A 24,398-nucleotide genomic window follows, 5' to 3' on the forward strand; every position below is an offset into this window, starting at 1 on the left:
CCGAACATAGCGGGTTCGATCCTGTTCCAGTCCAGTAGTACAGCCTCATGTCGACAGATTTAGTAGGATGTTGCGTGAGCAAGACTTACGAATAGCACAGCCTTATTTATGTCCAACACACATCCGTCTGCTGAGTCTCAAGCAATGAAGAGTAATTTGCATATGGATGAGCTATGTCAGCCCGCTAACTTTCGGTAGAGAAGACTCTGGCTTCGAATTCTGTGAGGCCGGGAATTTTAACTGGGTTACATGTCTAGTAGAAACATGTTAGAGCGCTTCTGCTGATAGTAGGATTCGAACTTACCATCTCTCGAATGCAAGCTTGGTTTGTTGAAAGGTATTTTAGAATTGTACTGGACAGAAGATGGTAAATATACGAGAGAGAGAATGAAATAATTTGGCCAACTAATGCTCGGCTCGTAAAAACGTTATGGTCTACAATTAACTCTCGCCTAACATAATTACGCAAATTTTTTTACGTGCGGAGAACCGAACACACTCCTAAACCTGACAGCGATAATTTATGATACCACACTTTAGCAACAATATCATCCTAATTGCACATACTCCAGGAGACATGACACATTCACCTTCTTAGTTGAATAAATCAGCGTTAAGGCTTAGGTCAGGAAACTTTTACTTAGTTTTAAGAGCTGGTCCGTATTCCACTCAGCTTATGTAATTTAAAGAACTATTTACCTCAGAGCTTCCGCGACTCAGGCGGACAGCGCACTCGGCTCCTTGTTGTGGGCTTCCGTGGTTGAAATCCCGGTCAGAGTCTCCGTAGCTCAGGCAGTAATGCGCATGGCCTCTTGCTACAGGGTTCCGTGGTTTAAATTCCGCTCAGCTGGACAAAGCCGAAGCGAGACAGATTTATTTTTCACCTCATCTTCGCGGTAGGAAATACTATTTACCTCCGAGGTTTCGTAACTCAGTCAGCAGGTTGCTCGACCTCTTGTCATGAGATTCCGTGGTTTCATTCCCGGACACAGCGGAGACAGAGCAGGTTTTTCTCTGCTCGTTTGTAAGGGTTCTTAAAGCTCTAGACTATGTTGTAACTTCGTATTTTATCATTGCCTGTGGACAAAGACGAGATGTGCAGAGAAGCGGCTATGTATGGGAAAGAACAAGATGTGCTCGGTACAAGTATGGTCTCCTGAAAGCATTTGAATGAAATAATTTGGCTCATAAAATATTTATGGCTCTCACTAGCATAGAGTCATAAAAAATGGTTACGACCCAGGAATCGAAACCAGTGAGTAACAATTTAAGACACCAAACTTTTACTTAGACTAATATATCTTACGGATTTTTTGGGCTGGTTCAATAAACAGTTCCTAGTTCTATTTGCGGGTAGGAATGTTTTAGTCTAGAGAATCGTAGTCGCGCCCGACACCTCGTAATCTTCAGGTGTCCGAGCTGAGCAGCGGTTACCAAGGCCCTTCCGAGCTGTAGCTAAAAATAAGATAGTATTTCCTCAGATGAGACCTCACCTTTGAACAGACGAAAGTGGATGTAACGAAATTCTTAAACCAGTTAAATGGACTTCGTTCAAGTCCTCTTAAATGTTATGGCTGAGATGAGAATTGAACCCGAGACGTGTGGCGCCTGGAGTACTCTGTGCCCCAGGCAGCCGAGCCGACACTCTTCGCCTGGCTTCATTCATTCTATTCTTGACCCGGTCTCTCCGTGGCTCAGGTAGCCTAGGTCTCGTAGCTCAAATCTCGGACAAAGCCGAGACGGGAGAGATTTTTCCCTGAACACTCTCTGTCAGATGAGTGTAACAGGCTTCGTCAGGGATACAACTAGGGAGGAGGAGCAGGTAATTCAAATCCCAAACAAAGCGGAGGCGGGACAGGTTTTTCTCCGCATACTCTGGTTTTCCTCCAACACTCTCTAGAGGAGTGCAACAGGCTTTAAGTCGGGGATACAACTGGGGAGGAGGAGCAGATCTCTTACCTTTTGCTTCACATGTGTGTCTAACGTTTCTATACCTATACAGCACAACAGACCACGCCAACTTTTATTTATGCTTGGGTATATACTCTCTTTGGGTTTAGCAAGAAGACATTTTGTAGCAAAATCCTTTCTGCAGATTGACCTGAGCTATCAACTCTTGAAATACAATTTGCCTCAGAGCCTCCGTGGCCCAGGCGGCAGCGTAATACTAGAATCTGTAGTTTAAATCCCGGTCACTAGACAAAGTGGAGGCGGGACAGGTTTTCAACCCTACAAAGTTGGGCAAGTACTTACGGCTTCTAGCAGCTAACCAGAGAGCTCAATGTAGCAGAGTCTGCTTAATGTTACTGTTTCTTTTTCTGGAGACGTCGAGATGGGGGCACTATCTCAACGTTTCTGAAAAAGAAGCGGTTGTGGCCTTAAATCGAACTCAAAAAGTAGTAGCTTACTAGAGAGGCCGTTTTTTGAGCGGTCTAGATAATGTTATAGAGACATAGAGGTTCTGGAAGCTTATTTCTCACGTTATAGTCCTACCCGAGAACTTCTACAGACAGCTCTGAATGTAGTTAGGTCAACAGAAAATTTAAATACTAATACTAAATTGTTTTACAGGCCAATGATGGAGGAGGAGGTGGTGGTGGTGGAGGAGGAGAAGGAGGAGGAGGAGGAGGAGGAGGAGGACCTTGAATTGTTGGAGGAGTTAGAAGAATTGAGATTTATGGAAGAAATAGAGGAGGAGGAAATAATCTTTTTTAAAATAAGAAATTTATTTCTACACGTGTGTGTTACACCTTACAAAGCACTGTTACATTTACATTCTTCTCCTCACTGTACCCTTCACCTCCACACCTTTCGTCCTTGCATTCCACTACCACTTAAAAACAGTTTTGATTTCATTGCACCTGCCACAACCTGAGCAGCTAGTTTTTCTCCTACGGAAGCGTCTGGTGCCGTGACACGTTGCAGAGCTTTCTTCAACAGAATTTTATCAGCTATTCGGCGGAGTTCAGGATTATTTTCCAGTTTACTCTGACGATAGGCGAGATCGTGCTCCTTGCAAAATGAGTCTAATGGATTAATGCCTCTATCCCCTCGAGCTAAGCGAATGCTGAGATTGGTTCCAGGGCCGCAGAACTGATAGGCTGGAATGTGCATTTCAAAAGGTAGATTGTCAATCACTTTATCGATGAGCCCACGACCAGAGAGCATTTTCATCGTCGTCCTCTTCTTTCGTCTTGATGCTACTGCACCCTTCTTTCTTCTCGACGTCACACCCATGATGGGAAGAGAAAAAGTCCTTACACGAGCTTTTATTGCCTCTGTGGTAGAGTTTTATGAGTTGACAGGTACGACACTGTTTAACGGAAGGTATCCTTGCAATGGACACTTCGTTGTGATGCTCAAATTGACTGCACGGTTGGAGTTCCGAAAGCACGGGGTCTTGAGTCCACTCCCTGGGAACGTCTTGCCAGATTTATTTTACCGCATTTGCCGCCACGTAGAGAATAAACGCTTTCGGTAACGCTTTCAACTCTTCTGTCGTAAAACTATTGAGTTTCTTCTTGCAGGCGAAAAACTTGACTATAGCACGCTCAGTGGGATTAGCGTCTAGTCCTTCAATATCACTCCACTGAGATGAAACAGACATGATTACAGCACAGTATTCGCTTCCTCACTAACGTCACTTACAACAGTGTTATTTGTTTTACAGCAAACGTTCTCGACTTCCCGGCATGCATTGCAACACAGCCAATCAAACAGCTTCCAGACATGTAGAAGGCAGTTATTTTTTTCTTTCCAAGAAGAGTAGACAGTGATGGACAGCCTAACTCGTAAAGGTCTACGAGTTGGCAGCTCGGCGAGACAAATTCGCGTAACCAAACACTTTTCTCCAAGCCTTTTACGAAGATAAGATCGGCGCCTGAGAGATGTGCATTCATAACCAGTGAGAGGTAGTGGTATGGAATCTCCCCTTCTTCCCACTTCAGACCCAAATGTCGTCTTAACCATGCAGTTTGCTTCCGATCTTCCTCTACTTGCCAGTGAAGGGGATATGGTTGTTTAAAACGAAAACTAGTTTTGGCCTCCACAGTCTAGTACAATCGAGGATAGCAACGTCCTTGTAGACAAACTTGTTTCCGTCTACCTTAAAACCCTGCACGTCCACAATCAAGGTCTTCGGCATAATAGAAACAGGTTACAACACGTTCACACCGCTTTAGCGACTGATCGCTATCACGACTATGGCGAACACTTAAAGTTCTTCCCCCTCCACCTCCTCCTCATTACTTGTACGCCACTGACAAAATGAACATTTTCTGGAGCTATAGTCTTCTATTTCGAGCGGAAATTTCGGAAGTCTGTGTCCAAGCTGGCGGGCAGCGTGGTGCAGGAGAAACTCTTTAGGTAGGCAGAATAGTTCATCGTCTGTTAGTTGCCGTAGTACTCCGGTCTTGTAGAACTTGTCAATAGCCCGACCAATGATTTTGCGAGCTTGAGGAAATAAATCAGGATCTACTAGTACATCCTCTTGTTTTTCCATGCAGAGGGGGTAACAACATGGCTCTATAGGACCATTCCAGTCGCGGAAGGTTACAACTTGAGGTGACGACTTGAGATGAGGGGGTAATCGTTCCCATGCTGGTGCTATAGCACAGAATGCATAGTGCACTACGTATTCCGCTGGTAAACACTCCAACTGGTGATCGGATAATGCCAAGAGAGAATGATGATTCAAATAAGCATTTATAGCTTGACCAACGGCGTCTAGATAGCGGAGAAATGTATGCTGAGACATGATGCTCTCGAGATTATAGACTTAAATTACAATAAACACAACTTTTTATCATGGGCGTTGGCCCGTCAAAGTCTGTTTGATTATCACCTCTATTCTTGTAGTGGTTTTGACATTGGCGACAGGCAACAACCTCAGGTGATAGCTTTAGATGGAGTGGTAGATGCTTCCAGGCATATTCGACGTCGTGTGCTGCATATTCAGTTACATATGAAGCAGGTAAGTAGTTTAGTAATTGTCTTGGCATACTTAACAAGGAGCCATGCTTCTTGTGGCTAGCAATAGCTTTACTCACGAGATGCCTGTATAGTGTAAATAAATCGTCGACATTTTCTATACACTGTAAACTTTGTTCTTCCCAAGTAGATTCCATAGCGTAGACTGATGTTTTCGATGTAACAGCACGTCTATTTACATTCTTGTTACCATGTTTGAAAGAGGTTAATAGGTCACGTTAGACTCGTGAATTATAAGACAATAGGCGGTAGTATTTGGCGGAATATTTTCAGCCGTTTCAAATTCGAGACGAATGTCTACAGGTGAGTCTTTTACCGATTCTTCATGGTGTGAGCAGTCGATGATCACAAGAGGTACAGTATCCTTGAAATCTGTTGGTGTGAAGAGAGGCGATCCTTCCTTCTGATAGTACGAAGACTGGAACTTGCAGAACATCTCGTACAATGTGCTGAATTTATTTTTTGTAAAGTCCAGTTCCATGTTTTCATACGGATACGTTATACTATTAAGATAGGCACGAAAATTTCTCAGTTAACAGTGATCGAATATCGAAGCATCTTCAGCATGTTGAAATTTTTTATTAGTTTGGAAGCCAAAGATTATGTAGAGAGGCTTTTCAGTGAATCGTGAGGTTTTTACTGCCCAGCTGTGTCTATCTGTTGTCGGCAGTGTTGGATACTCGTGCAGGTCCCAACTGCGAAAATGGATAGGAAGTGGTGTGTCATTTTCTACAATTTTCAGTAGACGAAGTTTCATCTGATCGGAAGGTGTTACTTGAGGCACTCGCCACAGTATACGATTGAGCAAAATCTTACAATCTTCGGGCGTTACTGCCGCCTTCAGTGCATTGTAGTCGCTACGGTCGCGTACTAGAATAAGTTCTTGTTTTACGTTCGCCATAATTCTCCTGTGATCCTCGGCAAAGCCGAGAATTTTCTTTAATTTCAACATGCCTGTAAATGATCCATCCGTTTGCACCATCCAGTCGTTGTTGGAACCTGGACACCAGGCACCAGTTCTAAATGGTTTACATTCTTCACTCCCGTACGATGCATACATTTTCATGGCACTCGTAATACCAACATTCTATGTAGAATCTACCTCTACACCGTTAACTTCATAACGCGCTTCCGAAAACAAGAAAGCGAGTGCATTATTGTTAAGTTTGGATGTGCCTGCCGATGTTCCATCTGAAGCTTTTACTACTTTTCCCTCGATGTAGAGGTGGCTCAAGTAAGGGAGTGTATAGACATCTTGTTGATTGATTACTAGTCGTATTTCGTCGTTGTTACCGATCCCATAGGTGAAGGGTTGGTATGAATGGTACTCAACTCTGACGACTCCCTCCTGCGTCTCCGCTGTGTCCACGATTTCTAGCTTATCTTCCATGATGTAGCGTATATCCTAGTTTCTTCAGTATCTCTCTGTTAACACGTGTGAGTGTAAGCGCTTGCGGAGCACAAGTGAGACGATCGGTAGACGGTCGCATTGTTTTGTACACTACTTTCATGATGGCTTCAGATGTAGTGTGTAGGCCACGTCCGTCTGTGGGTCGAGGTTAATAAGATTGTTTGCTCTGTTTTCTAGCCGAAGTGTAATGTCGCTGACACTCGTCACACTCACTGGATGGTAGAGTACAACGTTAGGTCTCTCTCGAATAGTAAAGCCGCCGGGCTCGGTAATGATGAACTGATATAGCGTGTGACTCGGCTGATGATTAGTAAAGACGTCTGTGATGATGTTACACGAAACAGTCACGTGATGATCTTCTAACAGTTTTATAGGCTGATCCGACTCGTGCACCGTACCGCCCTCTAGCGTTCGCTTAGAAAATCCCAGCAGAGGACCGATAGAATCTTCCTGTGTTTCGAAATCAATTTTAAATAAAGATCGTATACTACACTGATGTAGTTGCTCGCCGTAAGATCAATGTATCGCTTCTTAGTAACAAAATCGTCGATTTTTAATTGCCGGACCAGTACCTCTTGAATTCTGTCGTTAATTTCTTCTACGGAGTAGGTTCCTGGAGGAAACGTTAACACATATTCGTCATAGTAGAATTTATTTTTTCCCTCGTAAACGTTGTAAATCTTGTTGTGTGCTTCGAATGCAATAAGGCCTAGTTCGTAGGGTGGACGTCCCAGTTGAATAGGTGGATTAAAGTATACTGTTGTTTCCGCTCCTTTTCCTCTTACCGTGAATGTTCTAGCCGCACCTGACATCACGCGTACATTAACAGTCCTATTGTCGGCGCTGGGCTTCATATAGAAACCTAAGACAGAGACGGCCACATTCAGAGGAGTTGAAGCGTTGCAAACGATCCACGTTGTACTCTATCTTTGCACTGCTCCCAAAATAGCGGACGAGTTCAGCAGGAGGAGGCAGGTTTCCATAACTGTCAAAATAGCGCACTCTATGTCCCCGCTTAACATAGGCTACATAATGCGTTCCTGGTCCTGAACTTTTGTCCAGGTTGACGATACCACTTTAGTTTTTATGCACACGTTTCGGTAGAGCATCACGCATGAATACACCCCGAAAGAAACGTATTTTTAAACGTTTTGCAAACTTTTCCACCTCCTCGTGGCTTAGTGCCCTACGGGGAAGTGCGCTTATTAGTTTTTTGGTGTCATGTAAATACCTAAACCTTTTTTGTAGGGCGCTAGGCGCATGTTCACCCCTTTACCTCTTAATGCGATTGCTTCCATCGTCTTGTTATGCCTTTCACTTTCCTTTAATTGCTGTTTAGCCTCTTCAACGGCTTTTACTGTTCTTGCTACAGCACTCGCTCCTCCCAGTAGTGAGCCTAGAGCGGCGAGTCCGGCAAAAAGAGCGGGTAGAAATCCTCCTCGTTTTGGTACCGGAATAATTCGAGCACGTTTTCGGAAAAGTAATTTTCTCTTTGGACTTACGCGAGATTTTGCCGCACGAATAGCTTTTCTTAGCGCTACTTGTTGATTTTTTTCACCTTGGTAGGCGATACGTGCTGCATGCACAATATCGCGAAGTCCTCCTCTCTTCTTCTTCGTAAAGCGTTGCTTCACCATTATGCTCTGTACACGTTGACTCTACACTATCAACTGATGCTACACACTCTAGCATACATCTATTTATCTAAATTGTTTCCTCCAGCGTTAGCCTACAGGAATAACCGCTGAATATTCCATCATAATGTACAAGGGAAAATCGTTAATAGTTTTTTCTTCACTTACCTCCTCATCTGTCAGCTTAAGGAGAAATGTAAATTTATCTTCTCCTTTAACAGCTCCATCGATGAAGTTTAAAAACTCTTCCTCATTCTGCCTAATTATCAGATGTTTGTCGTCCGGTTTATATGTTAAAATGCGAATAGATCCATCGTACGGCATTATAAATTTGCTAAGTCCACTTGCCAGCACATACTTTCTTGCAGTCTTATCTTCTACTTGTCTACTCATTAGTTGTACGAGAAAAATAGATGGCAAGGATTTAATGTAAAGAGATAATCTGCTATCTACAAATCGTTTCGTTGCAACGTCATGGGAATTGACAGGGTCTCCAACATTAGTCAACCTTCTTCTTTTTGTCATTTCAACTACTTCTTCCGTAATTGTACACACTTTATCGATCTCACTCGTAAGAAAATGTTTTGTGCACACATCCTGGGCACTAACCGGATCTGCTACATCCGCTAATCTTAACGCATTCATATAAAGGGCTTTGTCTCTAAGGTTCCCAATCTTGCTTATTTCTCGAGAAACAAAGTGTTTTGTGCAAGCGTCTTGATCATTCACGGGATCGGCCACGTTGATGATGCGTTTCCTTTTTACATCATATCCTTCACTATCTAACTGTGGAAGCAGCTGAAGATTGCTGTCTACATAGCTTTTATTAGCAGCATCATTACTATTCGCAGGTATTCCCACACCTTTTATGCGACGATTCTTTGCATCATAGTGTCCATCGTTACTTTGGAATAGAGTCTTTTGTTCTACATAAGCTTTTGTACACACATCTTGTTCATCAACAGGGTTAGCCACATTGACTAGACGTTTAGATTGAGCATCATAGTTTCCCTTTATTCGTTTCAATCGGAACCAGTCAACATATTTTTTTGTACACGCGTCGCTAGGTAGTTGCGGATCTTCTACATTCATTAAACGCTTTTTATTAATATTATAATGACCGTCCGAAGTACGTTGGATTGTTTGCCTATCGACATACCTCTTATTCGCCGGATCGGTTTCATTTACAGGGTCTTCAACAGTTTTCGTATAGCAATATGTTCTTCCGAAAGCGTCCATCGCGGCACTGCTCAATAGTGTGTCTATTACGTGAGTATTTAACTAGATTCATTCCTCTCCAACCGTCAGTCGTTATGAAGATTATAAAACAGAAAGATACACTTCCCGTTACGAATGTCGTCTCACAACTAGTCCCGTGTGCATCAGTGCAGCTGCATCGTCATGGTACACTATTACCCTCCTCTATTCGATGTATCGTAGCGGGTCCATCTGGCTGCGGAAAGAGCAACCTCTTAATCACACTCATTACTTCACGTCAGGGATTACGCTTCCAGAATATTTACATCTTCGCGAAGTCCCTTTATCAACCACTCTATCAATATCTGAAACAGGTTATGGATGGATTAAGTGACATTGGTATACAATATTTTTTCTTTTTCCGCCAACCAGGATGTAATACCTCCAGATGAAGTACTACCATATTCTCTCATGATTTTCGACGATGTTATAACAGACCAGCAAAACGTAATTCAATCCTACTTTTGCATGGGGCGTCATAAAAACGTTGACTGCTTTTATTTGTGTCAGACCTATTCACGTGTACCGAAGCAGCTTATCCGTGATAATAGTAACCTCATAGTGTTATTCAAAATGGACGAGTGTAATATGCGTCACGTCTACGATGATCATGTGAATACTGACATGACCTTCCAAGACTTTAAGAAGATCTGTGCTATGTGCTGGGATAACAGTCGCCACGGGTTCATTGTTATCGATAAAGATCGTCCCCGGAACGAAGGACGGTATCGTATGGGGTTTGATCACTTTATCACTATTTAATTGACTCCTTCACAGGGCGAGCGTTTACTTGTATCCCTGCCGACGTCATGAGCAGACATTTAACGCAGGAGATTATCCGGGCACGAAACAATAATCGTCAAAAGTATCGAGAACTTAAACGCTATCGTGCAGATAGTGATCTACTCTTGCAAAAACATATTGCCGAACCACTTCAAGCTATACTTAGGACACCTTCAAAGAAGAGTCTCCAGTCGGTTAGAACGCAGACAACACCTTTAAAGAAGAGTCTCCAGCCCGTTAGAACTCAGACCGTTAAAGAAGAAGAAGAAGAAGAAGGAAAAGAAAAAGAGAAAGATGATCAGGTGTTTACTACAGCCAAGTCAAAAACACCTCAGTTTCTACGTACGACAGTTCTCGCAGAAACGCCAACGCGGCAGTCTGATTTGTCTGCTGTTACCTCTACACCAGAGTTCAAGAGCTACCTGAAAGAGACGTACGGTGAACTCGCAGCCAAGTATGTTAAGAGATTATTTATGGGAAGAACGGATCGAACGTATGGCGTTCGTTACGAAAATGATCGGTTCTACATTGGCAACACTGAAGTAACACTGGACAGCAAAACAATAGTTGTAAAAAGAGTTCGTTATGCATTAAGTGAAGGTCTTCTCGAACTACTTTTTTCCTACATTCCTAATTCTGAGGTGTATACAGACAGTGATCTTGAGAAGTATAAATCCATCCTACGAGCGACAAATGCGTACAGACGAAATTACGATTCTTCGGCGGCAGTAAATGCTAACAAGAGTTACAAGTACCGAGAAGTTATTTCTAAATTGTTCCCAACCCAGCAAAATATTCGTCACCTTTCGGCTAGTGGGTTGCGCACAAAGATGTGGATGCCTCGTGTAGACTATACCTACCGGAACGATCCTAACAAGTTAGTTGAGCGATTGCTCTTGCTCGATGCATCTCGCAGCGCAGGACATACGGGACATGAAGATGAGATTCGTGAAATAGAAGAAGAACTACGCCGTGCTAACTTTATCGTGTAATGTCTCCGCGGAAGAAGAAGAAAACATCTTCTCATGTAAAAGAAGGGATTGCTCGTGAGTTGCACAAGACAGCCCGTCGACACTATCGTCGTAGACGAGTCATCACATGGGGAAAGGATGATCTTTGGCAATCAGATCTCGTAGAAATGATTCCCTACGCAACCAGTGATAGCGGTATCAAATATCTCCTGACTGTCATCGATGTGTATTCCAAGTTTGCCTTTGCAGAGCCTGTACGTGCTAAAACAGCAAGCGTTGTCACAGCTGCGTTCAAGGCCATTATCAAGCGAGTGGGACGCTACCCAGGTCTTCTTCAGACAGATCAAGGCAGAGAGTTTTATAATAAGGAATTTTCTACTTACCTGAATTCGCTTAACATCCATCATTATTCTACGTACAGCAACCTTAAAGCGAGTGTTGTAGAGAGGTTCAACAGAACGCTTAAGACCATCATGTGGCGTGAATTTACTGCACGTGGTTCCTATCGCTGGTTAGATATTCTTCAAAACATTGTCGACCGGTACAATAACACCGTTCATCGAACAACTGAGATGAAACCTCGCGATGTTCGTGACAACCGCCTGCTCAAGACTGTGTACAGTAGAGTAAAAATAGCAGACCCGAAACGTCATCGATTCAAAACAGATGATTTTGTACGCATTAGCAAACATAAATCGCTTTTTTGATAAGGGTTACACTCCAAACTGGAGTACCGAAATCTTCCAGATTGATAAAGTGCAACTTACAAATCCAGCTACATACGTACTCCGCGATCTTGCAGGACAGCCCATCAAAGGAGGTTTCTATGCTGAAGAACTTCAAAAAACACAGTATCCCAATAGTTACCTAGTGGAAAAGTTTCTGCGTAAACGTGGAAATAAACTGTATGTGAAATGGCTAGGGTCCAATAACACGTTTAACTCTTGGATTAATAAATCAGATGTGTTGTAATTCTCAGCTCAGTGCTGCTCTCTGCTCACCCGATTCTCCTCTCGGCATCGTTCCCACGCCTCTACCCGTAAAAGGAAGCACACACGTTCAGTCTGGCTATTTGCTCTTTAGACGTCCTAATGGCCGCTTCGCTGACGTATTACTGTCAAAACGGAGGCTTGCTTGTTAATGTCGTAACTGAAAATAAAATTGACATAGTTGCTGTCGGTATATTAGTAGAATTATGTAGAAGAAACAAGAACATGTATTATATGAAGAAGAAAAAATTATATTTTATGAATTATAAATCCGACTGTAATGTATTTGATACTACTTTAAATTTTCTCTCCTTGTTACGATTTATTATCAGGGAAAACAAGACTGATGATATGGACGTTTTTGTAAAATGTGAGAGGACTGAATTAAATAGTTTAGATCTTAATTATCATATATCCTATCTATTTAAATTAACAGAACATGTGCCAGAAGTTAGCTAAAATAGCTCAAGGTAACGTCTTTCTGATTGTCCTCAGAATAAATAGTTCGCACACTCCCCTCGAGTTTTTTTTATTTCACTAGCGCGCTTTCCCCTCTCCACATCGTCATCCCCTCTTCCACATCGTTCCCCACCGTATCCCTACCATCCGTAGTCTATAAAAGGAGCACGCACGGGCGTTCATCTCCTCTCCGATCTCCGTAGTGCGCAAATCACTCATCCCAATCTTTTTTTCTCGGCCGGGTGGCCCACATCTCTAATTGCAGCCCAGCCGAGCTCAAAAAAGCACAAATAGGCAGACGCCTAGTTGGCAGTCGCCTCCCCAATACCATGCCTTACGTACTCCTCCCCTGGGTAGATCTCTCTATCCCAGAGATTGAAATCCAGCAAGCACTTAAATCACAATATGCTCAATCTGTAAAATCCTTTCGAGTAATAGATGGCCGAACGAAGAGACCTTCAGAGCACCTCTTACTACAAGTTAGGACCGACCAAGAAGTGCACCGCCTAATACTACAGGGAGTCAACCTTCGGAACTACAACTACGTAGTAATAACTCCGCCACAGAACATCATAGACCAACTGCAAGCCAAACCTGAACTAATTCCCATCCTCCACGAGCCTCCAATAAAGACTAAACCAATGCCACTTTCCCTCCCTATCACAACCACTACCACAACCATCATAACCACTACCAGCACCCATGCCACAACCATAACCACCACCAGCACACCCTGCCACTCCTTCCCGGTCATGACATCGACCCTCCCCCCTCCTCCCATCTACCAACCCCCCAGTCCACAGCAAACAATGTCCGAAATAACCCTGCAGGACTATACCGCTGACCACGCAACACCATCCGAACAAGAGTACCTCAACGACCGAGCAACGCCGACCGAGCAGCCACCATCTCCCATGTCCATCCACAGCTGTGTACTGCGTGGCATCAACCCTGACATCCCTACAAGAGACATCATCCAGGAGCTCCGCACTGCAGGCATCCCAGTGAAGAAGGCCATAAGGATCCGAAACAACCAGGGCCCTACCTATATGGTCCGCCTGCAACTACCATCGGAACGAGAAGTACAACAACTCATCAACAACGGAGCACAAATTTATGGCGAATATCATCGTGTAGAACCCTCCTTTTCACCACCCCCATCCACCCGCCAACCTTCAACCACTATGCATCCCCGCCCCCGGCCACCCCCCACGCAAATCCCACCATATCACCAAGCTCTCCCACCTCTCCCTCACTCCAGCCCCTACCAGCCGCCCACATCCTCACTGGATCTCCTCCACTTCCTCATCCTATCTCTTCACAACTGTACTACCACTCTTCATCTCCTAACCTCACACCTGCTCCCAACCATGGCCATCCCACCATACCCACAGTCAAACCTAATCCCAAATCACATATACTAAAATTGTATCCCCTAGCATAACACCAAATTGTAATCCAAATGTAAAACACCATTGTATCTATTGTAAATAAGTATCACCATTGTAACACCATTGTATTTAACCTAATAAAAAGCACAAGAGCAGAGACTGCACACTTAGCCAAGAGGTCAAACTCCCCCAATTCACTAAAACCTAACGCTCCCCCTTTCTCACTTCAAACCAGTCCAAATCCCCGAACCCCGCCAAATCTCCTGGCCAGAGAGAAGGCGTTACCTTCTAGGTGGCCCGCCCCTCCCCTTCGGGGAGGGGAATGAAAACATCCCCCTTGGTCCTTGGTCCAGTTCGTTGCAGTCTGCTTCTAAGCAGACTGTCGACCAAACTGGTCTTAGGGGAGGGGTAAGGAGGGCTTAGACTCATCCAACACCTCTCCCCCGACCAAGGGTTGTGCCAACAACCTCTAAGTCACAATGACCTAGAGGGTGTTGGCTCAACGACGTCATTGATGACGTCATTAAAGGTCTTTGACCTAATAACGTCATCGATGACGTCATGGTCAATGACCTTAACGGGACTTCCGGGGTCAATGACCTTGACCTTATGAATATTAATGAGATAACGGTACTTGGCTGCAGGGCGGCCTAGTCTATCTACTCTCGCACGTAAAAGAACTCTTGCGGGACAAAATTCCGGCACCTTGGCGTTGTTATTATTATTATTTGTAGTAGTAGTAGTAGTAGTAGTAGTAGGCCGATTCACTTCTAATACGAATAAAGAAAAAGTGATCAAGTGCTTAATATTCAGTCTGTGTTAGGTTATATTCAGGCCATCCCTTGTTTCCTTCACTAGTGTAGCTGATATCGAAGGAAATATAGTCCGTGGGAATTCACTCCGAAGAGCCTCTTCGTACCTTAGTGCTAGCCAGCTGCATTGTTCTTCATTGTCTATTGAACATTGTAAGGCAGGAATACAAACAGTAATTTATTTGTATAGGAAATAAGTTTCTTACACTGCAACATAAGGTAAGTGCCAATTTAGGCACATCCTAGACTGATGTTATACAATAAAAGTTACTGAAATGCTGCATCCTTAAATTTAATAGTGATATGGTTGACTTTGCTATAAGAATCCCGATATAGTGGTGTTTCCATATGCAATTATTTCTTGTATGTTTAGGTGTTTGCATGGGTGGCTGTATTCGTGCTGCCTCTGAACGCAGCTGTGAACCCCGTCCTCTACACGTTGTCAACTGCACCATTTCTTGCTCCTGCCCGTCGAGGATTGAGGACCTTCAAGATGTCACTCACTACAGACCCGCGCCGTACGTACTCCTCCTCACTGGGTAAGCCTTATACGGGTAAGCAGCGCCTAACTCGACACAAGTATAGGAAAGTTACAAATTAACTAAAAGCGAAATGTTCAGGGCGTGGACTGACATAATTAGAAAAAAAAAAAGTAGGAAATATCACAATATGAACACGAAGTTGGAATTCAAGAGGACATGTTGAGGCAAATATTGACTTATAGGATGAGGAATTCTGGAATGGAATAATTTATCAAGGGAATTTCCACGTTTTTTTAAATCATTTAAGAAAACAGTAGGTAAACATGATCGGGTATCAGCCATCTGGGTGACATTGATTGATTGATTGATTGATTGATTGATTGATTGATTGATTGATTGATTGATTGATTGATTGATTGATTGATTGATTGATTGATTGATTGATTGATTGATTGATTGATTGATTGATTGATTGATTGATTGATTGATTGATTGATTGATTGATTGATTGATTGATTGATTGATTGATTGATTGATTGATTGATTGATTGATTGATTGATTGATTGATTGATTGATTGAGAACATGTTACAGTGCATTCTTGATGTACTACGGAATGAACACGCTTGTAGTGCTACGTTTCGAATCTTCAGATATACGTGTTGCAAATGAACACCAATTGCAGAGGCAACCGTCCATCCATAGGTTTTCAAGTGTTACTTTCCCAATTTCGTTGTACATTTATGTTAGTTGTCGTGGGAGATGGCCTATACATAGTTAATCATATAATGAATTATCCTAAAATAATTTATTATCCGGTTAAAGATACCAAAACTCTTAATTTATCATTCAGTGATGGTCACAAGTGGTTCATAACATCATGTGCTGCAGTTATCCTCCACGTTGGGATTACGAACAGAGATGTTTTAACGGAATTATACTATCGTCTGAAATCTACAGATGCCGTTAAACATAGAGGAGAAATTTTATGACATGTTTAATGACCGTTCATGACATGTAGGTTTAAAACCGTTATTTTCACGTCGAGCAGCACAAACCGTCATAGTTGACAGAGAGCGGTAGAGTTATCCATGCTTGTTAATCAACCTGAGATAGAGAGTCTGAAGTGGGAGGTCAGGAAGAAGACTCGAGCCGTCGGCGTGTTGGGGTAACAAGACTGATTTGGAGGTGGGCAGGCCAGGTAGAGAGGACGAGCATAAAATGGAGCCAGGCTCTGATACAACGGAGACCACGGAAGTCAAGAAGGAGTTACGGAGGGATGATATCCATCGCCATGCTCGAAGCAACTAGATTTCCACCACCGAGCGGAGGTCGATTTGGAGAGACATATATTAAGGAATGGATATCAACAAGCTAGAGGTGGAAAAGAAGAAGAGGTAGAAAAAAAGAAATTTAAGAAGGTTAACCATTTTCTGAATCCAATATTGAAAATTCAGGCGCATTAAACATGACAAGACCGAGCTCGATACCTTCAGTCGCTTAAGTGCGGCCAGTATCCAGCATTCGGGAGATAGTAGGTTCGAACCCCACTGTCGGCAGCCCTGAAAATGGTTTTCCGTGGTTTCCCATTTTCACACCAGGCAAATGCTGGGGCTGTACCTTAATCAAGGCCACGGCCGCTTCCTTCCCACTCCTACCCCTTTCCTGTCCCATCGTCGCCATAAGACCTATCTGTGTCGGTGCGACGTAAAGCAACTAGCAAGAAAATAAAATAAATAAACATGACAAGACTTTGAAATAACGTTTCGAGAGAATAGAATTTACTGAAATGCAGTATAAGTAGAGAGGCTATGCTGGATCCAGCACATCCTTGACCTTGAAACTGATGTGTGGAGGTAGATGTTGGGGCAGGTCATGGGACATTCGTTAGTCGCGACCATCAGTGTTTGATATTCAACCAGCTTTCAGTTCTCAACGGACGTACAACTGGCCTTCAATGGCCGTTCAACATGCATTCAACAAGCGTTCAATATTTGCAATATATACATTAAAATTGCCAACGGCCGTAGCCGTGTTGAATCACCGGATCCTGTGAGATCTTAAGCAACATTGGGCGTGGTCAAAATTTGGATGGGTTGCCACGCGCTGTAGGTGAGGGATAAGGAAATGGAGGAGCGCAAAGGAACTGGCCACCCTACCGTACGTAAACTCCGGCTCAGGCACACCTCTGCGGAGGTTCGGAACTGCCTTCGGGCAGAATACACCCTTACGTTACATTAAAATTACAGTTCAAGAATTGTCATACGTCAAATAGTGCACAGGCTACGTAGTAAGAACGATCTGTCCACATACATGCTTGGAGCGTTCAAAAATGACTGATACTAAATGGATTTTCAACAAAGTAATCATTTACAGATTATATTAAAGGTATTCACTGCTAATGTCTATGCACTCTTGTTATCGTTCCGGCAGTTTCGGTATTTGCGCAACCAACCATTCTCCGTGCGTATCTCGGTCTCATTGCTGAACAACTACCTCAAATTCCTTGTTGAAGGTTACACTTTCACTGCATTAAGTCATTCATCGAGTTTGTAGGATCACAAAGTGTGAACCCTACGACCCCGCAATTCCATACTATAAAGCAAAATATAAATTAGCATCTATATAATTCATGGGTCTTACGGTTGGAGCTAGAGGTAAAATGAGATCCATATTTGCCCAGTTCCGTAAGCTGTTCAGACCGGACAATCAACTTATGAGCACGGTGACCTGGGTGGCTGTTAAGGGTTTTGTTGCTGTTTTGGGGAACTTCCTTTTCTTTTTCACTCACAATTTGCTTTACTTCACACCGACACAAATAGGTCGTATGGCGACGATGGGCTAGAATAGGGCTCGGAGTGGGAAGGAAGCAGCCGTAGCCTTAATTAAGGTGCATCCCCAGCATTTTCCTGGTGTGAAAATCAGAAACCGCGGAAACTCATCTTCATATCTGCTGACAGTAGTTCGAACCAACCTCATGCACCCCTAACTGCATGGCCAACTCGCTCGGTTTTTGAGGAATCATTTGTATAACTGTTATGACGGACTTAATATAGAAATCTCATTTTAACATCTGATTATAAGACATACTGCAACCCATGTTTGGAATGATTTGTCTACTGGGCAACCTCTATCTAGGAGAAGCTGAATGCTATACGCTGATAAAAGTAAAAATTAAAAATATCCTTGAAAATAAATGGAAAATTGAAAGGGTTACATTATGATTAACGAGGGATAATACTTTTTATCGTAATTTGAATATAAACCAAAATCATTGATTTTATAACAATTAAATATCAATAAACACTATCCTTACTTCGAGGAAAGCAATGGCAAACTACCTCACTCCTCATCATGCCTAGTATGCCTCATTTTGGTACTGCCATTGGTTTTTGTGGTTTCCCTATAACTGCATAGCCTTTGGTGATGCTATTTGAGGATCCAACCAGCCTCTGGGCTGATGACCTAACAGACATGCTTACTTCAAGTTAAACCACAACCCTATTTATCATGTAATAATATAATATGCCTTACGTTGGAAAACCAATACCTTGTTGTCACAACGATCAGGAAGAGATGTTTATGTCATCACACTTTGGTACATTTCATTTCACTGAACATATTCTATCTTATTTTGAAAAAAACTCAAATCACAGAATTCGAAGTGCTAGCAATAAATTTTAAGAGGAAGCAATGTTGTTCTATTTTAATAAACGCAACATGAGTACCGCTACCTCAGTACTTATTGATGTCCTGAAATATAACAATACTTTTATGAATCTCGTATTATCTTTATGTGATGATCTGTATGTCTTAACGCTGAAAGCTAGTCATCATTATCTCATTACCGACGAAAACAAAGACAGATTTCGCTGTCTTAATGGTTTAGAAGTTATTTGAAGGGAACACTAACCCTGTAAAGTGTCCTACTCGTTGGCTGAATGGTCAGCGTACTGGCCTTCGGTTCAGAGGGTCCCGGGTTCGATTCCCGGCCGGATCGGGGATTTTAACCTTCATTGGTTAATTCCAATGGCCCGGGGTCTGGGTGTATGTGTCGTCTTCATTATCATTTCATCCTCGTCACGACGCACAGGTCGCCTACGGGAGTCAGATCAAAAGACCTGCACCTCGCGAGCCGAACATGTCCTCGGACACTCCCGGCACTAAAAGCCATACGCCAATTCATTTCAACAAAAGCTATACAGTTATGTGCAGTTGGATTAATAAGTGGCTATGTCCCTGCAGCAAATGTTCCATTTACCCCTATTTATCAACATTTATGACTGCTCTGGTGCCAGAAATATCGCTGTAAGCCAACTAATCGTATAATAATGCAATCCATGTTTGTATTGTGTACATTGATAGTTGGGTTCGTGTTGAACGACGTTCTGATGAGAGTGTTCTTGCTGTTCTTCTTATCGAAAGGTGTAAGACACGATAACTCCCATGCTCACACTGCAGATATATCCAGGAAGACTCTCCGCGTTATTACAACTTCACAACGGACCGCTATGTTCCTGGACGATGGTACCAAATCCAGTAATTCTCCTCAACCAAAACAAACTGTGGAACAACTGACCAACGCAGTTCAATAAGGAAGAGTCACAACTTTAAGAGCAGTGATTCAAGAACCTAATGACTCCTAGTCTCAACGAAATCAGATTTAGTTACCAATTCATGGTAACCATACAGACTTTCATCCAAACATGAGTACATACGAAGAAGACATTGTCATCATTGCATCACTCAAACCCATTTCATACCTAGCTGCTGAATAGCATCTTTGCAATTTCACCCATTCATGGTGCTCAGCTATGCATTTTCTATAATGTACTCCGAATGTATGGTCAATATAATACGTCTTAACATCCTTCCTAGGTTTTTAGAGCCTATTACGCCATGATGCTAATATCTATCGAAGATATGATATATCTTGAGGCGTATCCTTTTGAAAAGTAATGTTGCAAGAGGACAAATTAGATTACTGTTACTCAGTCTAGCTATATTATAACTAAGAGCAGAGAATGGACGCGAATGAATGAGATGTTCGATGAAATTTTCATCAAATTCTACTGCCTGTCTTTCGTATTTAGAACATTTGTTTAAGGCATTCTTATACACGTGTGCACTTCAACACATGAGGAATGCACTGTATCTTTTTTCACTAATCCAACATTTTCCATAGCAGACTGCTCCATTAGTAGTTAAGAATTTTCTAGTTATTCACATCCACACTTTTAATTTCCGAATTAAGACTACTTCATGGCTGCTTGCGAATCTGGATTTCAAACCAGTCACTATTTCAACAGACACTACTTTTTTCAAATTTAGGACATTCATATGTTGTTCAAAATATTCAAATTTTTGTTCAAATACAATGTAAACCAAATTTTCGTACTACGACAGCCGCAGTTAGAATACCACTTGCTACCAACCTGCCTGTGAGTATATGATCATTTCTGAATGGAATGTACTTTCCGTAGTTAATATTTCATTTCAGTACAGAAATTTTCTAGCTAACTAACCTAATACTACAAGGTGGCTGATTGTAATTTCTCACATTCAATTGACATGACTAATAAATTGACTGACAAAGAAAATTATCTTCTCTATAATAATGTTTTCTAATAACATTTAATTATGAAATACTTCACACATTCAGTTTATATTTCGAAAATCTGGACCTTTTATCATAGGACGCTTTGGTTACGTGTATTACTTCACCTAGAAAATTCGCTAGGCTCATTTTAAAATAGTATCCAACTGTAATTAATTCATGGGCATTTTGCATAAAGACAGCACTTTTCATTAGGAACAGGTGTAAGAATTCGTTAAGACAAATGCAAGTGGATATTTAATATTCCTTAATAAATATGGAAAGCCCCATTTAAGTAAAACGTTCTGCATGCATATTACAGAATAGACTTTTGTTGATGAAATATTTCAATGTTTACTTTTCATATACAGTATGGCCCAGAATAAAGTGTACGGAAATCATGTATTTGAGTTTGAGTTAACACAGCAGTTACCAGTGAAAACACTTTAACACAACAACACAACAAATCATCATCATCTTAATAATAATAATATTAATAATTATTATAATAATCACAAGATATGTTCTAAATAGGAACCAGCCAACTCAAGACATACATATTTGGTACCTTTGCCGTAAACCCTCTGGCTATTGAGTCCCTAGAAGTGTAATGGATTACATGTTGGTCTTCAGCTGTTCCATCTCAAGGGGCACTGGACCTATGTTCACCTATTCTTATACATGCATCTAATGGTGTAAGGAGATGATGCGGTGTCGGATGTGCATTTGCCGGAAGAACCTTTCCGAAGGCACAGAACGGATCCGGTACGTCTATTTTTTCACCAGCTGTAGCACTGTTCGCTATTACTGCGGTGACGAGCCAAGTTCAAACTGCAGCCTGACGAAAACACGTACAGGACTGCTAGTTCCGCTACTCAGAATTGTCAAGTTTCGGCATTCTTTATTCAGGGCCGTACTGCATTTATTTTTATCCGTTTGGTGATTTGATAGATTCTTCCTGTTCCTGCTTTAAATTAGTTCACTATAGCATGGTAATGGAAAGAACACTTGTCAAAGGTTACAAATACACTGGGCTGTCCATAAAAATAGGATGTCTGAGATTTGTCCATTGACAACACCTGAATATACAGTTTATGACGAGGCTGTAGTAGCCCTTAGGAGCAATGACCTCTTCCATTCTCCTTTCATACAACTGTAGAGGAGCAAAGTAAAAATGTACATAGCGAAGAATCTATCAACTCACCAAACGGATTACAAAGTATGATGCACTTTTGTGTAATTTATATTATTATGGTGTCCTTTAAGGGAAGAAATCTTCAAGAATAGTTAGAAGGGTATTTAATAATGTGTTTGTTGTAAATCAACAATGATGCACCGAACAAGATATTGTTTAAGGGTTCTTAGCAATAATTTTTAGCAGATACCACCGTAAATTTAGTGGGTTCGATATTGATGTCAACATCTTAATATTTCCTTTCCTCCTTTATTTCTTTCTTTCTTTATTTATTTATTTATTTATTTATTTATTTATTTATTTATTTATTTATTTATTTATTTACTTCCCTCTTTAACCCTCTCTCATTTATTGTCGCTTTTACATAGGTGGGTGGATGGACGTGCGGACGGACAGACTGCTATTTTGGTCCTTTATTATCAGTAGATAAACATTTTCCTTCAAACCTCACCTGAAAAACTCGGTAAGCTAGATGAGTGTTCTCTTGCTAGCACTTGAAATCTACAATACCAAGAAGGTAAAACTGATGTACAGGTGAAAATATGGGCGCTGAATTACAAATATTCGACAACAAAAAAGCTAGAAATGCTAAATGTTAACCCAAAACAATAAACTAGAGCCTTATTCAGCGTCACCAAAAGTGTCTATGGACCATGAACTCAAGGCATAAGCGCTATGCGATATAAAGATGGATTTTGGCTTCACAAAGACAACTCTTCTATTCACATCAGTTGGAGTGAGCATTTTCGGAAACTCTTAAACAGAATTCCTCAAAATACTGATACATGACAACATGTATGCTACAGTTCCTGGCAGCAACTAGCAGGGAGAACTCTTCAGAACAAAACGGGTGTCAAACAGGGATGTGTTCTCTCTATTCGTGTGGACTGTGGTGCATCTTGTTCAGATAATACTATCTCGAATTTGGAAATAATGCATAGATTTAAAGGCAGATAACTTAATCAGAACAGACTGCGTGTCAAATCCTAAGTAGTGTTCGTTTTTGCTCTCTCGTTGATAACACTTCTGCTTCAGTCGTTGTTAAAAATGTCATAGATCCTCGTGGACAATATGTCTCCACAAAGGACGATCGGAGGCTACATCCTTCCAGTTGCAGAAGTCACTTCGGCACTTCTTATTAGCTTTAGAATTATCCTTCACCTTTTCTGCAGGACTACGTGATTCATCGTCCCTCTTTCGATGGAGAACACATGATCTGTATGGAAGGCATGTGGATGACGTAGCTGGACCATCGAAGTAGATATGTGATGATGATGATAATAATAATAATAATTATTATTAATAATAATAATAATAATAATAATAATAATAATAACAATTTAAATGTGTTTGGTACTGGGCTCTTGCAACATTCTATTTATTGTTTGACTTTACGCATTCTTCTAAGAGAGCAGTATTTTTACGAACAGCTTGTTCTTGCATAGCAAGTCCAAGTCTTACATCCATAAGTAAGTGTTGATATTACTACGGCATTGCAGATATATCGCTAGGTCTGGACACTGAGGTCATGGTTGTCCGAGGCCCCCTTAAGGCGACATCTAAACGCTACACTAGCTCATCTGCAGTGATATTGTACAATCACGTCCATAAGTTAAGGTATCTTCGATATCCATGAGAAATCTTTGCATCACGATGATGATGTGCGGACTATACTGTGGCTGGACAACAGGAAAGCACGTGACAAACCTGGCAGTTCAGTACGAGGCCGATTAGTTTGCTTGAAACAGTCCGTGTGGGCTTGGTTACAGCGGTTATGATTGTGTGTTGTATGCGTTTGGCACACAGTATTCAAGCTGTAGGGAAGTAGAACGGCACAGAGAACGCATCTGGACGACCTTCCACGTGGTCGGATATTAGAAAGATTAGAAGCCGGCCGCAGTCTGCGCCAGGTGGGAAGAACGTCGCCTACAGCGTTATTTCACGCCTGTGGAGCAGATTCCTGCAATGAGGGAGGAAGGGCAGTACGGGAAAGGTCAACCACATGCTACAACCCAGCGTTAGAATCGGCAACTTGCCTTAAGAACCCGAAGACGTCCGACCAGCAGGGCTCCTGACTGGCTAGAGGCCTTGCAGCAGCCTCTGGATCACATATTTCCCGTCAGAATGTATATCGTCGGCTTCTGTATAATCGGCGACCTGCCACATGCATTCCCCTCACACAAAGAACCGTGTGGCTCGTCAAATGTGGTGTCTTGCTCATCGTGTTTGGACCCAGGAAATGTGGGATAGTATACTGCTCACGAAAGAGTCGCGGTTTAGCCTGGAAGGGAACTCTCGCCGTCTGTTCATCTGGCGCGTCACATTACAACCCTATCGACATTGTAGAAAGGAACTCATACGGCGGCGCCAGTGTCCTCGTCAGGGACAGGATCATGTTAGCAGGCGTACTCCACTGCATGCGTTTCCTAG

General features: G+C 42.2%; 1 protein-coding gene across 1 annotated transcript in view; it reads left to right on the forward strand.

The window, feature by feature from the left end:
* Positions 1 to 15,297, forward strand: part of LOC136858487 (G-protein coupled receptor GRL101-like) — an 826,319-nt gene extending 811,022 nt beyond the window's left edge. The window contains exon 26 of the mRNA XM_068225625.1: positions 15,070 to 15,297. Coding sequence (XP_068081726.1) covers positions 15,070 to 15,297 — 228 coding nt within the window. The remainder of the gene's footprint in view (positions 1 to 15,069) is intronic.
* The last annotated feature ends 9,101 nt before the right edge of the window (positions 15,298 to 24,398 follow it).

This window comes from Anabrus simplex, chromosome 1 (genome assembly GCF_040414725.1).
Source record: "Anabrus simplex isolate iqAnaSimp1 chromosome 1, ASM4041472v1, whole genome shotgun sequence".
In the NCBI taxonomy this organism is placed as follows: domain Eukaryota; kingdom Metazoa; phylum Arthropoda; class Insecta; order Orthoptera; family Tettigoniidae; genus Anabrus; species Anabrus simplex.